This window comes from Narcine bancroftii, chromosome 4 (assembly GCF_036971445.1).
Source record: "Narcine bancroftii isolate sNarBan1 chromosome 4, sNarBan1.hap1, whole genome shotgun sequence".
Classification (NCBI taxonomy): Eukaryota; Metazoa; Chordata; class Chondrichthyes; order Torpediniformes; family Narcinidae; genus Narcine; species Narcine bancroftii.
The window spans coordinates 189,988,452-190,009,078 of record NC_091472.1 but is presented as its reverse complement, the minus strand read 5'-3'; the positions used below and the strand labels follow the sequence as shown (position 1 = coordinate 190,009,078).

At 42.3% G+C, this 20,627-nt stretch overlaps 1 protein-coding gene across 2 annotated transcripts in view; it reads right to left on the bottom strand.

Moving 5' to 3' along the window:
• Positions 1–20,322, bottom strand: part of LOC138761356 (sarcoplasmic/endoplasmic reticulum calcium ATPase 2) — a 129,879-nt gene extending 109,557 nt beyond the window's left edge. For both annotated transcript variants that reach the window (XR_011356273.1, XM_069933321.1), the window contains exons 1-4: positions 19,708–20,322; positions 19,136–19,153; positions 18,950–19,032; positions 184–288 (exon numbers count right to left, since the gene is read on the bottom strand). Coding sequence is in view for 1 of the 2 variants with exons in the window: in XM_069933321.1 (XP_069789422.1) it covers positions 184–288; positions 18,950–19,032; positions 19,136–19,153; positions 19,708–19,825 (324 nt within the window). In the remaining variant the exon portion in view is untranslated. The remainder of the gene's footprint in view (positions 1–183; positions 289–18,949; positions 19,033–19,135; positions 19,154–19,707) is intronic.
• Between the last annotated feature and the right edge of the window lie 305 nt (positions 20,323–20,627).

Genomic DNA, 20,627 nt, shown 5'->3' with positions numbered 1-20,627 from the left:
GTTTTTATTTCAAGAGGCAATGCTCATGGACATCTTTTTTTTAAAAATCTGACAGATGAATAAAATGAAGGCACACTACTGTTTTATGAATAGAAATTCAAAATCTCAATTTGCACTGATGTCATTAAAATACAAAGCTAATGATTCTTAAATATACAAATCAATTTCTAGTATATCACTTACCTGCCACACGCCCACAATGGCATTTGCTATTAAAATTAGTAAGATTACGAAAGGCTCAACAAAGGCAGTTACAGTTTCTTCACCTTCTTCAAACCAGGCTAGAACCTGTGAATGAGATATAATTTTGTGAAACATACAATTTGCATAGTGCACACTGAAAGAGCATTTTTTTTTAAAATTACAAAATGTACTAATACACATTCCAGTTTTTCAGTCCTTACTTACAATTTGCAAGCATAGAAAATCAGCACATTTTTATTATAAACTTTGCTTCATTGCCACAGTGAAAAATCCTGCACTCCAAAGATTTTTAAAATCGATCTTCAGAACTTTTTTTTGTAGGTCAGTATTTATTTGCCAAAATAGGGTTTAATTAAAATGAAAATTAAGAATATATTTCAAGTCCAATGGTTACAGGAGGTTCACTTTCAGGACCATTGTTTACATTCAATTCGAACAATTGTACAAGATGGAAAATTCCTCCCAATTTGCACCGTCTTGAAAATGACAAGAATACTCCATCTTAAGACCACAGTATCCCAAGAGAAATGATGTTTGAGCTCCTAGTAGTTATTTTCTCATGGCAGAGCCCACCTCACTGACAAAAGGCAAAGGAGGAAAAACCCAACACCCAACCCCAACCAACCAATTTTCCCCTGCAACCGCTGCAATCGTGTCTGCCTGTCCCGCATCGGACTTGTCAGCCACAAACGAGCCTGCAGCTGACGTGGACTTTTTACCCCCTCCATAAATCTTCGTCCGCGAAACCAAGCCAAAGAAAGAAGACACTTAAATACAGAAAAAAGATCAAATCAATATATTCAATATTTGCTAGTAATCTGAGGGTCACAAAAAAATGAAAATTTTTAGTTTTAAATTCTTCCAATATTAGATTTTCATTAGAAATATATTCTTCCAGGAACATTTCAAACTTTAAACAAGAATATTTGTTGGCAGAACATGGCAATGCACTTGTAGGTTGATTTTTTTTTAAATATTTATTTTACAAGTTTGCGGATGACACCAAAGTGAGTGGAAGAACAAATTGTAATGAGGATGTGGAGAGTCTGCAGAGGGATATAGTTAAGCTGGATGAGTGGGCAAAGGTCTGGCAGATGGAGTACAATGTTAGTAAGTGTGAGGTTATCCACTTTGGCAAGAAAAATAAAAAAGCTGAATATTATTTCAAGGGTGAAAAACTACAGCATATAGGATTATGAAGGGTATGGATAGGATAGATGCAGGAAGGTTTTTTGAGCTGGCCGGGGAAACTAAAACGAGAGGACGCAGTCTCAAGATTCGGGGGAGTAGATTTAGGACAGAGATGAGGAAAAATAGTTTTTCCCAGAGAGTAGTGAATGTTTGGAATTCTCTAACCAGGGAAGTGGTTGAGGCTGCTTCATTAAACATATTTAAAATTCGGTTAGATAAATTTTTACATGATAGTGGAATTAGGGGATATGGGGAGAAAGCAGGTAGGTGGAGTTAGGTCATAAATTAGATCAGCCATGATCTTATTGCATGGCGGAGCAGGCTCGATGGGCCATTTTTGGCCTACTCCTGTTCCTACTTTCTATGTTCCTATTGCATTTAATATAATAATCCTATATACGTTATATTGATAAAGCAAAGCAACATAATAACATATACATATCATACAATTAAAATAAATGTTGTAGCAGCCCACGTGCAGAGATATGGACTGACCGGTCTGCAAAATGGCTGACGAACGGCGACTGCGTGGACCTGGGGGGGCAAGTAACACCAGCCGTCATCCCAGGTGACCTCCGCACAGAACTCCAGCCATTCCTAAGCCAGTGCTCCGAATGACACGGGGCCCTGTACTCAGCACCAGGGGCCTATACAAGCGCAATGGCCAGAGCAATAAATCAGTCTTGTTTTCCAAGGCTTTCATATGTGGCATTCTTCTCCACGCTCATGTTGTGCATATGCTACAATGGTGACCCCAAAAAGTCCAACCAGCAATTGGACCCAAAGATGATGGATCAAGCAGAGCCACCGACCATCCACTTGGTCTCTCTCAGGTTTCCAATGTTTTGATGTGGCAGCCATGCATGTGGTTCAGGCAGGCTGAGGCTCAGTTCCAGCTTTGCCACAACCGCCAACGACACCCATTACATCTACATTGTGAGAGCCCTCCATCAGGACACAGTAGCAAGGGTCATCAATTTCCTCTGGAGCTGAACTTCAAATAAATGGGGAAGGGGGTGAGGGAGGGAGGGAAGGGAGGGGGAAAAAAACGACACTGTATATATTTAAAGAAAAATGTCTGTATGTATCTTGGTCAATATGGTTTATAGTGTGAAAAATAAAAAATTTTTAAAAATTCCTCTGGAGCAAGGCAAATACTTGGCCCTCAAAGAGCTACTAACCTGCACTTCTGGACTTTCCCAGTGCGAACATGCTGCCCGATTGCTGAATATGGATGAATTGGGGGAAAGGGCCCCATGTACCCTAAAGAGTGAGATGCTGGCTCTAATTGAGGGCCACAAGTCTTGCCAGCTCTTTGAGCAGATCTTTCTGTAGCAGCTGCCCAAGGATATCACAGATGAGGACTTCAGCAACCTTCAGAGGGTCGCAGCCCAGGCAGATATGCCCTGGAGAGCCAAGAAGGACACCAGCTCCACATAAGCAAGCCCCACGAACAACCCCCAGCAAGATCAAGGCCAGCGGAGAGCTGAGTGAACACTCCAGGACAGCTATGCTACTACCATCAGCAATGGGGTGTGAAAGCCCATTAATGCCACCCACCCTGCAGGTTTTCAGAAAACACCCTGCCAACCGACGTTGATGGCTGCGGCAGTTGACTCATGTGATAGCCATCTCCATGTCTGGGACTCACTGTTGGGCAGGCAGGCATTTCCTTGTCGACACGGGTGCCGAAATAAGCATTCTACCCCCCCCCCCCACCCACAAGGGCAAGCAGTACCCAGCACTGAGGGCAGCCAACAGCTTTTCCTTTTGAACTTTAAGAACCCATGCCATCCCCCCTCATTTCGGCAACAAAGGTCCACTTTACATGGACCTTCACCCTCGCTGCAGTGGTGCAACCACTCATGGGGGGGTACTTCCTTCAGGCTCACTGCTTGCTTGGTGTCAGACTCTGCCTCTGGGGCAAGCCAAGCTACCTGCCCTACACCTGGACTCTATAACACTCTCAGACATTGAAGCCGCCCGAATCCTTGTGAAGTTCCCCTTGATAGTGGCTCCACAGTTCTCCACGGCTGAGCCAAAGTACAGAGTAAGGCATCACATACTGACTGAGGGCCCCCATGCCACGCCAGTGCACACCAACTCCCTCCCAAAAAGCTCAGACTGGCGAAGGAGGAGTTTAAGAAAATGGAGGAGCTGGGGATTGTGCGGCACTCTGAGTCCGTGGGCCTCTCCCCTCCACATGGTGCCCAAATCAGTAGGGAGTTGGAAAACATCAACAAGGCCACCACATCTGACAGATAACCCATGCCCCACATCCAAGACGTTGCTGCCAACCCACACGGGGGAAAACAGCAAATCCCAGTTCACCACCAGGATGTCTCCAAAACAGTGATTTTAACCCCCTTTGGCCTGTTTGCATTCCCACGGATGCCCTTCAGGCTGAAAAACGTAGCACAAACTTTCCGGTGGCTGATGGATGCAGAGGGCCAGGACCTCCTATTTGCATTCATCTATTTGGACGATATCCTCATCGCCAGCCGTGAGGACCACACTGCCCACACTTGAGTGAGTTTGGGTTGACTATCAACCCCGTGAAATGCCAGTTTGGTCTGGACACCATTGATTTCCTGGAGCACAGGATTAACAGACATGGGGCTACACCCCTCCCCGAGAAGGCTGAGGCAGAACGGAATTTCGCTAAGCCGCACATAGCAAAAGGGCTACAGGAATTCGCCAGTATGATAAACTTTTACCACAGTTCATAGCGGCAGCAGCATACATCATGCACCCCATCTTCACACTGATGACAGGCAAGTCAAAAGACATTACTTGTGACAATGAGTCTTCCAGGGCATTCAGGAGGCACCTACCACCCCAACTGTCAACACCTCCAGCGCAGCAGTAGGAGGCAAGCTAGAACAACTCTTCGAGGACCGGAGGCAACCCCTGGCCTTTTTCAGCAGGCACTTCTGCCTCCCTAGAGCTCAAATACAGCACTTTCGACCGACAGCTGTTAGCATTGTACCTGGTGGTAAGACATTTCCGTTACTTTTTGAAAGGGCGGCAATTCAGGGTGTTCACTGATCACAAGCCACTGACTTTCACCTTCCATAAAGTTTCGGACCCGTCATCAGCCCGACAACAGAGACACTTGTCCTATGTGTCTGAGTTTACCGCAGACATTGAACAAATCAAGGGGAAAAAACAATGTGTTAACTAATGCTCTGTCACACCCCGCAATTGAATCGAATCAATACACACCTGTCCAAAGGGGTCGATTACTTGGCCCTCACCAAAGCGCAGAAGCAGGACCCTGAGATCCCCGCTTGTAGGAACAGCCTTCTCCAGTCTCAGGGTGGAGGAATTCCCTGTCAGCCAGGTCACCTGACACTACCATGCGACATTTCTACCGTCAGCCTCCGTCCCATCATCCTGGCTCTGTGGAGGGGCCAGGTTTGAGGCCATCCACAACCTGGCGCACTCCACCATCTACGCCATGGTCAAAATGGTTACCAGCAGGTTGTCTGGCATGGCCTCCATAAACAGGTCAGCCAGTGGGCCAAGACCTGCACATACTGTCAGTCCTCTTAAGTGCAGGTTCACACAAGAGCACCTACATAGATTTCAAACCAGCATGGTGCAAGTTCAGCCATGTACACATTTACATAGTGGGGCCTTTGCCAGTTTCTGTGGGGCAAGTTATCTCTTGACTATGGTTGACCGCTCCACAAGGTGGCTGATACCACCACAGAAATCTGTGCCAGGGAACTCATTGACACATGGGTGCCCTGATTCAGAGTCCCAAAGCACCTAACACCTCAGACATGGGGGCACAATTCACCTCTGGGCAGCGCTGGCTAACTTTCTGGGGACATGGCTCCACCACAGCACACTATCACTCTCAGGCCAACAGGTTCAAGAAGTGCTTCACAGGCACTTGAAGGGTCCCAACTGGGTGGACAAACTGCCTTGGTTCCTGGGGAATTCGTACTGCACCGAAAGATGATTTCAATGCCTTGGCAGCAGTGATGGTCTATAGCGCGGCACTAATCATCCCCAGGGAGTTCCTGGCCCCCGATAAACGCCCAGAAGAACCCGTGGCGACCCTTGAGAACTTGCTGCGAAAACCGGGGTCCTTGGTCCTGTGGCAACCCCTACCAAACGGCCAGCCCAAGCATAGCATCCCAAAGGATCTCATTGGTTACAAGGTGAGTAAATTACTCGTGGTGTGATTCATCAGTTCGTGTTCGTAAGGAGAGGTGCACACAGACCACCCTTACAACGACCCTACAAGGTCATTAAAGACAATGATTTCCCCTTCATCCTTGACATCAAAAGTAAGGTGGAGACTTTTACCATCAACCACCTGACATGAGCATATCTGGCCTGTTAAAAGCCAGGCTCCACTCCTCCCTGCGACGCAAGGGCAGGCCACCCAATGCTATGGACAAGGGCTTGGTCCCCAGTTCGGGGTGTAGTCGCCCGCACAGAGACACGGACCAGCCCACAAAATGGCTAAAGAACACGAGGACCAGGGGGTGACAACGGCCATTGTTCCAGGTGACCCCCTCACAGTGGGAAAGATGGGGAATTCTGGTGGGATTGCTGGCTAATCCAAGGCTGTTGCTCCAATGACACAGGGCCCTGACGTTAGTACCATGGGCCCATATAAGTGCAATGGCCAGAGCAAAAAATTAGTCTCGTTTTCCAAGGCTTTGGTGTGTGTGTCGTCGTTCTTCACACTTGCGTAGTGTGTACACTACAAATGCACAACATATTTCAAATTTTGTTCATAATTGTTAAAGGTGATTGTTAAAATGATACATGCATAAAGATCAGTTAAATAATATTATATATATCCTCATTATTCTAAACATACCAAGGGACACAACATCAAAAGTATTAGCATCATTGGTGCAAAACTAGCCTTAGAATTTAATTATACAGACCATTTCAGCCCATTCTGTCCATACCAACCATACTACTCCCTCATACCTACATTTGGCTCATGTCATTTTGTCCATCAACTTGCAGAAACATCTTTTAAATGTTAGATGCGTCTCCACCCACCACCCCATGTGTGAAGGTGCCCCTCAGGTCAGTTTTATGCTCTCTTGCTTTCCACACTTCAGGGGAAAAATAACCTAATCCATTCCCCTCATTTTCAAAGGTGTACAACACTCCATACAGTTCCCCCTTAGCCTCCTATGCTCTGGGGTGTAATGTCCCAGCCACTCAATAACTCAAGCTGAATCTTTTCTGCACCCTTTCCAGTTTAATGATACATTTTCAAGCTAGTTATAGTACTCCAAATGTGATCTCAATGCCTCCTTGTACAGTTATACAATGAGATCCCTGCTACTACACTCAATGCCCTGATCAATGAACTATGCAGAATTTAATGGAGAATCCACTCAATCACTTTCAAACTCTCTTAAATAAGGCAAACGTTCACAGCTGCAAGAGCAACTTGTTCCAGGTTATGGTCAATGTCGTTTTAAGAAAATTTGATGATTTAGATTTTTATTTTTGAAATTTCAATGTTTTTAAATTTAGATATACAGCATGGTAACAGGCCCTTTCACCAATGAGCCCATGCCATCCAATTATACCCAACTGATCTACAATCCTGTTATGTTTTGAACAGTGGGAAAAATCCACACAGGAAGAATGTACGAACTCCTTACCGACAGCATGGATTCTAACCCCAGTCCCAATTGCAGGCGCTGTAACAACAGTCCGCTAACCGCTATGTTAACCATGAAACCTTGAAAAGCTTTTTTTTTGTAATCCTTGCTCACTGGGAACCAATACAAAATCCAAACCACAGAATACAAACTGCCTTCCGTTGAATTCAAATTCTAGAAATTGAACTATCAACACTGTCTGATAAACAAAATACAAATGGTATAAAATAGAAACTAAAGCAAGTACAGTAAAACTCAGATTATCCAAAACAGTTAGGGTCAGGCCTATGTCAGATAAACCTTTTGGATAACTGGTCCTTTTTTTTTTAAAAAAAACAGCTCAGTAGCAACAGGAAATCACATATTAATGTTTAAACAAAAAAATGCTGACCACCACCAATCACCAACACCTTCCAACATGTCCTCACTGCCGCCAGGAACCCAACGACCCCACTGCTGCCCAGGAACCTGCTCTCCTTGATAACGCCAGAACATGGGATTCTCCTGACTGGGAGACAGTGGCCACAAAGTTTGAGAGGGAGAGTTGGAGAGAAAAGTCAATAGGTGCAGGTAAAGAAGAAATGGAAAGAGAGAGGGGAGGGAGTTACCTGAAATGAGGACAATTGTCATTCTAATTTCCTGTCAGGTGAATTTTTTTTTTCAACCTGTGAGGTCAGTTCAGCTCCGAAAAAAATTTGGATAAAAAGGATTTCTGATTTGTTTTGGACATCCTTATTTATCCAAAATGTTAAAAACAATCCAGATAAATGAGGATTTCAGAGAATCCAATTTCAGATAATTAGGATGGTACTGTATGCTTATGAATTATTAAAACAAGCACCTATTCAAATTCAATTTATGAATTCTAGTTGCTTAGTTTCTGATCATAGTCTCACGACAGCTTCTCTCTGGAGTTTTCTCTAAAACATGCAAGCAAAGTTAATACTCTAATAGTAATGTCAGAAACTACCAACCCATATAGTTAAGGATCAGTCACTCGCATAGATAAATGTGAACCAGGCATAAAATACCAATCTTACAACAAATTGAAAAGCAAATCACTAAAGTGGAGTACTGTCCTGCAAACCTGCAGCCATGTCATAATCTTACTGCATCAAACTGATCTCTGGAGGGAGAGAATATCTGATGAATCACACCACGAGTAATTTACTCACCTTGTAACCAATGAGATGAGAATGAAAAACAAGAGAGAAGCACAGGTATACGTGGCCACACATTCCAAAAAGCAAATAAAATGTAAGTGAACAAAGACTGCAGTAACTCCAAGCTCAGGTTAGGAATATTTAGGAGTTCAAACACAACTGTGGAATTACCTTACACTGTATTATTTATGCTTTTAGGCTGCAGCCTATTTAACTATTGCAATTAGGACTTAGTCCCACAGCAGATTTTACATCTTTTCTTAAAAAGGTTACAAAAATCACCAGTTTAAAATCAGAGAAGTGCTGGAGAAACTCAGCCAGTCACGCAAGATCCATTGGTGCAAAGATACAACCAATGTTTTGGACCTGAGCCCTCCGACAATGGACAAAAAGCTGGCAGGTGCCTAAATTAAAAAGGTGGGGAAAGAAGGGGCAAAGGGAGGAGCACGAATCAACAGGTCATATGTAGATATGGGTGCGACGGAGGAAGATGAAAATCCAACACAATTGCCACATCAACATGTTTGTCCATGGCTTCATGCAAATTGGAGGAACAACAGCTTGGAGAATGCCCAGACAGAATACAACTAGATGGCATGAACATTGGCTTGTCCTGTTTCCATTCAACCCCTTCCCGGTTTCTCTCTCTCATCCTATCAGTCTGTCGCTTTTCCTCCAGCTCCCTTCCATTCAGTGATCTACCTCCACCCCCTTTTATATCTCAGTTTTTTTCTCTTCTGCCCTCCACTCAGATCACCCATGCCTGTGCTCCTCCACCTGCCCTCCTCCCCACCATTTTATTCAGGCACCTCATACCTCGACAAAGGGCTCAGATTCTTACCATAAAGAATGCTGCATAACCTTCTGAGTTTCTCCAAGTACTTGTGTCTGAAACTGCAATCACTGTTTCATCCTTGTTTAACCCTAATAATACGAACCAATCTTTTTCCTCGTGAATGGACGTGCATGTTCCATCACCAACCTGAAGCCAAACTGCTTTTTTAGATTTATAAGCTACCAACCCAATTTCAACATTATTTGATTGTATGACATGTTATCTCTACTCAAAATCCAAATTCAGACTTTCTACGTTTTCTTTTTTTGATCCAAATTTTCCACTATTTTGGAATATTATTTACCTTCAGAAGATGAGGAAAACATGTTGAATAATGTTATACTCATGAAATATATTTTAAATTAATGTCACACTCACTATTGATTTGGCATTGCTTTATTTAAAAATTCTTCAAAGACAAGCAGTCAGACCAATTCATTAATGTTTCCCCTTAATTTGCATCCAAAAAGCTAACTCAAGTCCAAATAGTACACCATCATCAGTGCAAAAAATTTGTCTGAATCTCTGAATGCTTGATTGCCTCTGTGGCCAGTATTAGTTCTTGCTACCTGCATACTTAAATACAAAAAATGTTTAGCCTCTAATGCTCTCCGAAATAGCTATCATCTTCACTGTAGGGGGTGATGTTACACAGGCTTCAGTGAACCATTAGCACATTCCACACTAAAACCCTACTAATGTGTACAAATTCATCAGGAAGATATCCATTCACATTATCAGAGTGTGTGGTGATATCTGGAATTCCCTGCTCCAAAGAGTTAACCTCTATTCAGTATAAATAACCTTCATAATACCACTAAGATCCCAAAAGCCTCCACTCCAGCATAAAAATACACTGTTCCAAAAATTTTGTAGGATATAACTTGATAGGTGGCATTTGGAGATGAAATCCTGTTTGACCATGGAAAGGATATCTTTTTCAATTCAGGATTAGGATGTCTTTTTATAAGTTAAAGTGGACTCCGTTTGCTAATTATATGCATTTAAGTTTGCTTTAAATATGTTTTTAAGTGTGATATTTTAGTATTGATAATTTTTTTTGTTAGTATCTTTACTTGTTATGTTTTATCTTTTTTTTGTAAGTGGCCTTTTTTTCTTATATATATTGTTCACTTTATTAACTCTTCACTCTTTATTTTGGGGGGGTGAGACTAATTTTAAGTTAGGTTATTAATGTTGTGTAATAATTATTGGGGGGGTTAGTTTATCTAGTTTACCGATGTGGTACTGTAATTTTATTATCTTATTTTTATTCTTTTGAAATGTAATCTTCTATTTTATTCATGTTATAAAATCTTAAATAAAGTTTAAAAAAAATTTGTAGGATAGTAACTAAAAGCATAAATTTCTGAATATCTGGTCTGGAAGAGATTGCATAGTCAGGGCAGGATTCTTTGGCTTGGCGGATGAAGATTTATGGAGGGGGTAAATGTCCACGTCAGCTGCAGGCTCATTTGTGGCTGACAAGTCCGATGCGGGACAGGCAGACACGGTTGCAGCGGTTGCAAGGGAAAATTGGATTAGAGGAATGTTAAAAACAAGCATGAGAATCTTAAAACTGAGGATTTTCTTGATAGAGCTCAGTGTGGGTGCATGTGAAAGAAAATGGGTACAAATTGCATTATTGAACATTAAAAAACCTAAAGTCAATAGAATAGAAAAAGTGAAAAACACCCATGATAATAAAGGCATAGAAAAACCTTAAATCTAAGATTTTCAATACTGCAGAACATACGTACATTGGTATTCTTGCTTTAAAGTACAAATCAAGAGTAAGGATCTGTCTCAAATCCAGATTTCAGTGGAATAAAATTCTAAAATACAAGAAGCTAAAGTACACAGCAAAAAGCAACAATGGAAATACAGACTAAACACTTGGAAAACCACCTTGCCTTAGTGAAATATTAATGCATACAAAACAGAGCGACACCTTAATTTATCCAGAGTAAATTTTCTATGCATCAGTATGTACCTTCTACTTTGTAAATACTTGAAGCTAAACTCCTGAGAAAGAACATTTGTACATGCGCTTATCTACACTGATAAAGAGAGGAATTACATATTACAGCCAGGCAGAACGACAAGGGTGTTGTCCGGATGCAATCCATGTCAGAGACCAACTGCTGTCACATAAATAAGTGTTTATATTTTAGTTTGACTGTTAAACAATTTGTAATACATTACAGACACATCCAGAGATCAATGGATTGCATAAAATATTAAAACCTGTTAAATATAACCACCATAATCAAGAAGACCAAGAATGTAAAAGCATTTACAGATAATCTATAGAGAAATGAAGAACATTCTCAAACACATTGCCATTCTAAATGTTAAAATAGTTGCTTTTCTTTACCCATCTGTTCCAGAAATTCAATACATTGAAGATGAATTTATAATGTCTGAATAAATGCACTGTACAAGCTCGAGATGCAAAGTCATTCTTTAATATCTCAATATAAAAGTGAATCTATGAATTCTGGAAACAAAAAGTTTCTTCATTTTCCTCCCCCGTAATGCAATCCTGCTACCAGATCAGATAATAATTAACTAATAGAAATTTAAAGGGGATTAAGGCAGACCTAAATGGCAACAAACCTCCAGTGCACTGGACCAACTTGGTTCCAGGGTCTCTGGCCTCCCCCTCAACATGTTTTAGGACTTGCGACCAGAGCCATGATTTATCTGCTTTTGCAGCAGAGCCCATGTACCAAAATGATCTAATCACAGAAATTGAGAAATATATCAAAGGATTTATACTGGAAAACTATTATGGAAGGTAAAACACCCAAGTTAATTTTTTTTTTAAATGCTACCCTCTTCCATCCCACAACCGTTCACGGAATAAGCCCGTATATTAATTTTTGCAACTTTTTGCAGCTAATACAAATATTACGTTTTCCAAAACGCTGTCCATTTTATTTACAATTCAGCAATATTGTTTCAAGTTCATCTTGCAATTTGGTTGAGGCCTTAGAATGAATGCCAAATTAACTTTGCTCCCTATTTTTTTATCTTCCGTGTGCCTAAGGCATTGATATTTGCTGACTGAACAATAAGCATTACAAGTCTGTGCAATTTCAACATTCATTAGAAGTTTTGAAGGACAGGATTTTTTTTCCTAACTTTATAGATCATCTTCTAACCAAAGATTTTTTTTTTTTTTTTTTTTTTTAAGCGTGACAAAAATAAAATAGTTTGACTCTAGATCAAATATCTCCACTCTTTCCACTGTCTTTACACTGAAACTCTTGAATAGACGAGTACTTTCCATTCAATTACATTTCTATCATTTTCAAGCAAGCCACCAACCATAAACATTTGGTGTAATTGTCGATGAGCTGATAACCAGAAATAAAGTGTTAGAACAGTTCTATTTTCAGCTTTCCATTAGATTTGCTACACGAAAGGTGGTGCTCCAAATAGATTTCCAAAATCCTGAACATGTTTGCCATAACTTCATCATTAATTGTGGCACTGCAATTTCTCTACATTTATTTGGCTGAATCTTGATTACAACTCAACAGATTGGGTAGGAAGCAATGAGAGAAAATATTTCAAATATTCTATCAAATATCTACAGGTGTACTTGGGGTAAGCATACTGACTGGTTGCATCACAGCCTAGATTAGAAACTAAAATGCTCATGAATGCAGAAGGATGCTGGAAGTGGCAAATTCAAGTCCAGGGGTGTCAAACTCAAGTTCACCGAGGGACAAAATTAAAAACTTGGACTAATCGAGGGCCGAACTAAATATTGGATTGAAAATTTTCAACAACATCTGCATGTTTTCTCTTCTTTCAACATATGTAATGTTAAACTTTTTCTTATTAAAATAAATGTTTAATAATAGTTTTGGATAAACTCTTTCCAGAAGCATTAACAAATGAGAAATAAAATATTCAATAAATAATATTTCTCTATAGAGGATTTGTCAAATGTTGCTAGTGTGCCGTCGAATAGTAAAATCTGAGGGCTATTGAGAATGTGGGAGAATAACAGGATTCCTGAAACAATTAAATGGGTGACTGATTGTGGGCATGAACTCTAGCAGGGTTATTTGCCATGCCCTTTTTCCATTGGTACAGATATCCTTTGATTGACACACTTTTCAAGTTTTATGCCTAATGAGCTTGTATCCAGGTGCAGGACCATTTTTAACCAGGAATATATTTATCACTGTGACATGAAACTATTGGAAGATCGTTTTATCCTGAGGTTAAAGTTCATAATCCTTACTCAGGCCTGTGTGCGGGAGGGCGGGGTTTGCGGGCGATCGGGTTGGACAACGACAGTGCGGGGGCATCGGCTCTCGCTGTAGGGCGGCATCTTGGCGGATCAGCAGCCCCGTCACCGTGAGTCGCGGGTCGGCCTGCGGCAGGGAGGAGGAGTGGGCAACGGTCCTGGCGAGGTCAGGCCCGAGGCCTCCGGTTCCGGGCGCTGGGAAGCGGCCTTGGCTTCCCCTGACACCGGCCAGGCCCCAAAACCAGAGTCCACGGTGAGACCCTGCAACGTAAACAGAGGAGGTGGGGGCGATTAGCGGGCTGACGCCAATGCATTCTGGGATTTGTAGTATTACTGTGCATGCGCTATACTGGCGCGGCGGCCAGTGGGCCACCTCTAATACATTTTTTAAATGATCTTGCGGGCCAAATATAATTATATCGCGGGCCAAATATAATTATATCGCGGGCCAAATTTGGCCCGCGGGCCAGAGTTTGACATGTGTGTTCAAATCCATCACAGGGACTAACCTCCCATTCAGAGAAGACAGCTACACGAGGCATTGCCTCAAAAAGGCAGTTCCCATAAAGGATCAACATCACCCTGATCACAATCTTTTCTGCCTGAAGGTAACAGTGAGAATGTACAGAAACCTGAAGTTCAGCACCTCTAAGTTCAAGAAAAAGTTCTCCTTTGCCACCCACAAAAACATGAGAACGTACAAACTCGACAGACAGCACAGGATTCAAACTCTGGTCCCAATCGCTGGTGCTGCAACAGCACTGTGCTAGCTGCTATGCTAACCTATATAGTTGCAACAAGCAAGGATTACAGTGAATCTTTACATTGTACAGGGCAATCTCTCACCTCATCTCAGAAATAATTAGATCCGATATCTCAATTTATGGAAATATTAGCTCCAACATTTACACCTTACCAAGTGTTATTTTTCAATATCAGTAGGTATGACAGCAATTCAACTTCAATAATAGTATTGCTATTAAAATGATACCAATGGACCTAGTTTTGCCAAAAAAAGGAGTTGAAAGAGCAACAAAAACCACAATAGCCTTGTAAAATACACCATTACGACCAGACCTGTAATGCACATGCTAATGTTAAGCCTTGGCAACAATCATTGAGCATCAGTCATGTACTATCAGTCAAAAGAAACTGAAAATCCCAAAAACCTGTATACTGTAGATCCAGAAGCATCAAAAGGAACCAGCTAAATAACTTGGGTAGATAACAGAATAAACAGGAGTGCAGAGAAATACATAGAACTGACATAGTGCAAGTGTGCCGCAGACAGATGAGGGAGAAACAGAAAAGAACCACTTGTTGGCAGGGTTTAATGCTTTTAACGTTAAAAAACACTTTTGAAGAGCCAGCCGGCTGTAAAGAAACTTAACTATTACTGTTTCAATGATACAATGCACTGAAGTTGAACAGAACTCCACTCTCAGGATTTGGGTGTTGCAGACGAGGCCCATTAATTGCCTTTCAGAAGAGTAGTTTAAACCACTGCAATTCTTTTGGTGAAAGTATTTCCATGAGCTAATGAGCAGAAAGCTCTAGTATTTCAACTCAACAACAATGAAAGACGAGTGAGCACATCCAAATCAGGATGGTGTTTACCTTGGTGAGTAACCTACTGAAATGGAATTCCAATGCACCTATCAACCTTGTTCTCCATGTGGTATAGAACAAGATTTTGGGAAGTCCTATCACAATAGCCCAGGAAAGGAAATGCAGTGAATTTTGCAGGTGATGCTCAGTGCAGTCATTAGGGGTCAATGGTTATGGGAATAAACATTCAGATTGTCAATCAGACAGATTAATTTGAACTGAACGGCACTGAGAGAGTTGTCGGTGCTGCACTCATCCAAGCAACTTGAGATTATTCCATCAAACCTCTGACCTCTCCCTTATTCATTCACTCGAGTGCCTTGTCGTTCAATGTAGGTGATCATGCCTCTGCATCCGTCATGATCTCTGACCCTCTGAATTGTAGTTGTTCATCATCGGTGAAGGCTCCATCTTCGGGCTGAGACCGTAGTCGATACCAAGTTCACGATGATACATGGGGGAAAAAATATTGAAATGGTTTCCCGGTGCTTTCTTCGGTTGCAGTGTCCATTCTGGACGGGTAACCCTGGTCATTGATCAGCAGATTCATCTGCCCAGCAGTTTTAGTTTTACAATTTATAGAATCTGCTTGCAAAAACCATCAATCTGCAACCCATGGCTTCATGTGACCCTGTCTGGGAGGCTAAACAGGTACAACACCTTATCCTAGGGTGACCTGAAGGCTATCACTTGGAAGAAGCACTTTATTCAACAATGCTGCAATAGTGCAGCACCGACAATGCATCTCCCTGATAGAAGATGGAATAACCAAGGAGTGTCAGGTGGCAAATGATTCACTGAGGGATGTACAGCCTCTGATATATTTATTTTATATGGGTGAAATGAGTTTTAAATCAATGGTGAACTCCCTCTCCTCCAAGCTATTGGTAGCAGGGCAACTTCTGATAGTTACATCATTTCATTGCTCCTCACTAACACCCTTCACTTTCAGAAGGCTACAGCTGATTTTCTCATTAGATGAGACCACAAAATGCAATGAACCCACATTCTCAATTTGTCTCAACTGGACTGACACTGAAAAGTCAACAAGTAACTGTGCAATTATGAATAAAACCAAAGTGCCCTCTTGAAGAGCCAATGTCCAAATGCTGGATTTGGGCAAAGTGCACATGGATCTCAGTTGATGGTGGATTATTCAGCCAAATATTTTAATAAAACAATTAGGCAGCAGTGTACAACATTAGTACAGCCCTGACCTGGGTTTATTTTGGAATTTTGGTGCTTCATTTGTAATTCATTTGTAACTCTGGGTACCAAGACTTTCTCTCATATGCCAAAATATTAAAATTAATTGGCTATTTTAATTAATCCTTTAGCGCAATTGTCCAGGAGAGAATTAGGTAGGAGTTGTTGGACATTGAGATAGAAAAAAGATGCAGGGAAATAATTGCTCTATATTTATGAAAGGCATAGATGTGCAGACAGAGTGCATAGGTTTAAGGGGGGGGGGGTGGAACTTTGCCATGGTTGGTAGATCACTAACTAATTCTCAAATTAAATTCACAGAAATTGCGTTGTGTGGCCAGGAAATGCATAGTGATAACATGGAAGTCAGACTCCCATCTACTCGGAGATGAGTAGATTCATCCCACTTGAAAAGGAATCATACAATCTCAGGAAGGGTTATAACACTTTCCTAAAAATCTGGCAGCCTTATCTAGAGCATATAGGTTCCTCAATGGCGCCAATATAGTTACAATAGCTACTGACTAGCCAGTAGACCTCTGTAAAGATTTTAAAACTGTGGTATTATCATATTTCCATATGTTTTATTGTAGCACTGACAATGGGATTTTTATTTAGTTACTTTTTCTTCATTCTTTCTGTTTGATCGGATGTATAGAAGGGAGAGGATGGAGGGAGGAATTTTCTTGATGTTTTACATTTAGTATGATTGTTGATTGTTAAAGATATTAAAATGATAAATAAAATATTACAAAAAAAATGGAAAGGCAGATATTAAAGCAGATTTAAAAGCCAAGTCCTTTCCCTCCCCCCCCATCCCATCCTGAGGTGGGGGGGTGGAGGGAGGAGGAGAAGGAGGTCAGGCACATAAAGAGGAAGGAATAGTGGGATTATTGACCACGTGCAGGCAGATGGGATTACTTAGATTGGCAGCTTGGTCGGTGGCTCATAGGAGGCTGAAGGAACTGCTGCAGTGCTAAATTGTTTGGCAAAAAACATGAAATATGAAAATAATGTTCAGTGCCACCTGGGATGATGATGGATGCCAAATGGCCACCAGGACAGAGAACAAAAGAAAACTATAGTAAAATGAGGAGGAGTGAGGAGCAATAGTGTGGCCTTCCTCACCAGCTTTCTTTCCTTCCTAGAAAATCCCAGAAATGGCAAGCAGAACAAGTTGCATCTCGCATTAGAAATTGCAACTCACATTCATTACTAGTTGAAAGTCCAACCCGCAACATAACTGCCACACCCCAGCATAAACCAAAAGTACATCTTGATTTGCACAATGCCTGCTTTTCAGTTCATTTCTCTTACTTGGCACTTCATCATATTTGAAATCTAGTTTTTAAACAGCTTTATGAACTTCCATAACAGAGAAAATCTTGCATAGTACATCAAAACCACTTACAATAAAATGACCTTTCAATAATTTGCAGCTTCTGTTCCTCTTTTCATACAAAACTAAAGACATTTGTGTATGAATCTTGGTTTTAAGGACGTATTGGACCTAGACTTTTCCAGCACCTCTACTGTCCAAAGAACCAGAGTATTCAATAAAGCACTAATTCTTCCAATGGGCTTTAGACTGACCAGCAATATTTCTTAGCTTAAGTCTCTGAATCCAACAGAATGCAGAATGGCGTTGTTACTCAAAAGTGTGATTTTTATTAAGCATATAGTTTCAAAAAAGTTAAAAAGCTGCATTTTCCCCCAAAACATGTATCAGTAATAATTTCAATCAAAATAATTCCCCAAGAGCTCTTTCTTAGTTAACTGGTCTTTAATAGTGATTAACAAAAATAATTAGGAACAATAATCTCACAGAGTACCTAATTCACCTTTGGGCCTTGGAAATTATACACCCAAACCCTATTTTTTAAAATAGCATCCTTTGATGCTACGAAGGATGTTTATAAATGAAAAGACTGAGCAGAGTGTTACTCTAGCGAAATATGCTTAAATCAACAAGACGTGCTCTATATTCACACTAAAATAATCAAACTGATTTTCCTGGAAATGTTTCATGATTGGTGTGGAATTGTGATTTTTTTTTAAAGAAAAAAAGCTTAGGTAAAATGGACAAAATTAGGTGTGCAGCAAGATGTCCAACCTACTTTGGTGTTCTCTTTTCATAAAATGAAGCTGTATTATTAGTAAAACGTACCGGAGGGTATAAGTTAATGGGGTGTAAATTGGGCGGCACCAACTTCGTGGGCTGAAATGGCCTGTTACCGTACTGTTAATTTTTTTAAAAATTTTAAAATTTAACCCTATGAACATTGTACTTTACATCTTAAAGCAAATGATCACTACTTAAATTAAAGCTCAATTTAGCAGAACAATTTGTTCTCAAATGTGCTTAGAACATTTATTTTTGTCTGCCACTCGGTAACCATTACAACAAGTACAGCAAATGCATTAAGCAGTGTAACCCAATCCAGGACCGAGCATTGTTTTCTATTATTGTCATGCCGACCCAAAACCATTTTTACTGGCGTGCTATAAACCTTAAAAGTCAAGGAGAAACGAGATACTACACATGCCCCCATGAAGGTCACTGGCCAAATTTGGTCAGTAGAAGTGTGCCATCCTTGCAGACATCAGTCTTGCCCTTGTCAAAAAGCTGCAATTGTCACCTTACTTTTATCAAGGCAGACCGGCCTAGAATTCCACACACCATTCCAATCATGGTTAGTGGGCAAATACTGAAGAGTAATTTGTATTCAACTCACAGAACTGAATTTCCTAATCATAAATGCTACAACACGAGGTGGGGGGTGCATAACTAGACTGTGCGAAGCAATTCGTTTAAAATACTCACAAATGATATACAAGCTGCCAGGAGTAGAATTCTGACCAATAAATCTTCAAATTGTTCTAGCACCAGCTCCCATAACGATTTGCCTGCGGAAAATACCAGTCCAACATTAAAAAGAACTCTATTCAGCATTGAAAGATCAACGGTGTACCCCCCCCCCCCCCCACCCAAAATCATGATCTACTGTACCTTCTTCTGCTGGTAGTTCTGTTAATGAGTGGCGCCGCCATGGAATATGCGAGATGAGGGGGAGAGAGAGAAAAGAAGTATTAAAACGTGCAAAAATCATTGGACTCGAGCACAAGGACACAAAAGTCACGCTTGGACAAGGAGGGAAGCGCTGTCGTGCCCTCGTTGCACGGCGAAGGGATGCACAATAGGGCGCATGAAATGCGATTATTCACGGCTGGAATACAAGTCGTGCCATCAGCAAAACGGGCGGTTTTTGGCGGCTGCCGCCGATCCCCCAATCGGTAATTAAAATAGAAAGGAAAGACAGCGGGGAGGGGGGGGGGGGGAAAGGATTGCGCTGAAGCCCGCGCCACGGACTCGATACAACGCAAATCTCGGACGGCGGGGAGTCAGCCATGTTCGGCCTGCTCCGCGCACCGATGCTGGCGCTCACACCAGGGCCTGGTGCGACCCAGAGAGCGAGGGAAATCCAACTTTAAAAGGGGGGCGAAGGGGGGGGGGGGGGCGAGAAGGGAACATCCGACGCATCGAAACGCGCAGCCTCGACAACCATCCCAGCCAGCACTCACCATTAGGTCCCCATCTCTCCTTGTGCTTCTTGACTTGCTCCAGACTAAGACCCGTTGTCTCGTTGACGTTAAAATAGGCTAGAACCTCGTCCACGGTCTTGGTGTGCGCGTTCTCCATGATTTCACTCCAGGGTTCCTTCGCTGACGGATTCTTGTCCGGAGGGTGGGAGGGTGAAAGGCTTTCTTCCCCGCGAGGAACAAGCCGGCAGCGCGCTGGAGATTAATGGGCAGCCCTGTGTGTGTTGGGGGGGGGGGGGGAGAGGGTGGGGGGGTGGAGGGGGAAAGGGACGGCCAAATGTTTCTTGCTCCTTCTCTCGTGAATCAGTGAGATCCGTGTCCTCGTCTCTTTGTGTGCGTGTGTGTGTGAGGGAGGGGTTTCTCGCCACGGATGCTTCAAAGAGTCGCAGTGGCCGGACTGCGACGCGCCGGGAAAGCGGGCTACCTCCTTCCGCTGCTCGACCGCTGCGACCTCAGCGCTCCGCTCATCGGAAGGGCTGTGAGCGGGCAGGCGCCGTCGGCGGCGCGTTTATAACAACTTGAATGGCAGGGGCCTTCCTCGCGGCAGCACCTCGAGCGGCCGCATGTGGAGGGAGCTCATTGGAGCAGCCCGGCCGCCGTCAGGACCCCGGCGGCGCTGACGTCACCCGCGTGATCCCGCCTCGTGTTCCAAGAGTTCCTGGGAAGAGCAGGGCGAGAGGAGTTGGAGCGGAGGAGAGGGATTATGTTCACCATTGGCAACCGTGACATGCAACGGTATCATTTGTCTCGGAGTTTATAATGAAAACGATACTATATATAAAACTCTTATATAAGTTGAGAGGGAAGTAACTTTAACCCATCTAGAATTACGTAACTTCAACGTTTCTTTGTCACAGAGTAGGTGTTTGCCTGAATTCCATTCAAATCCCCTCCTTTCTCAC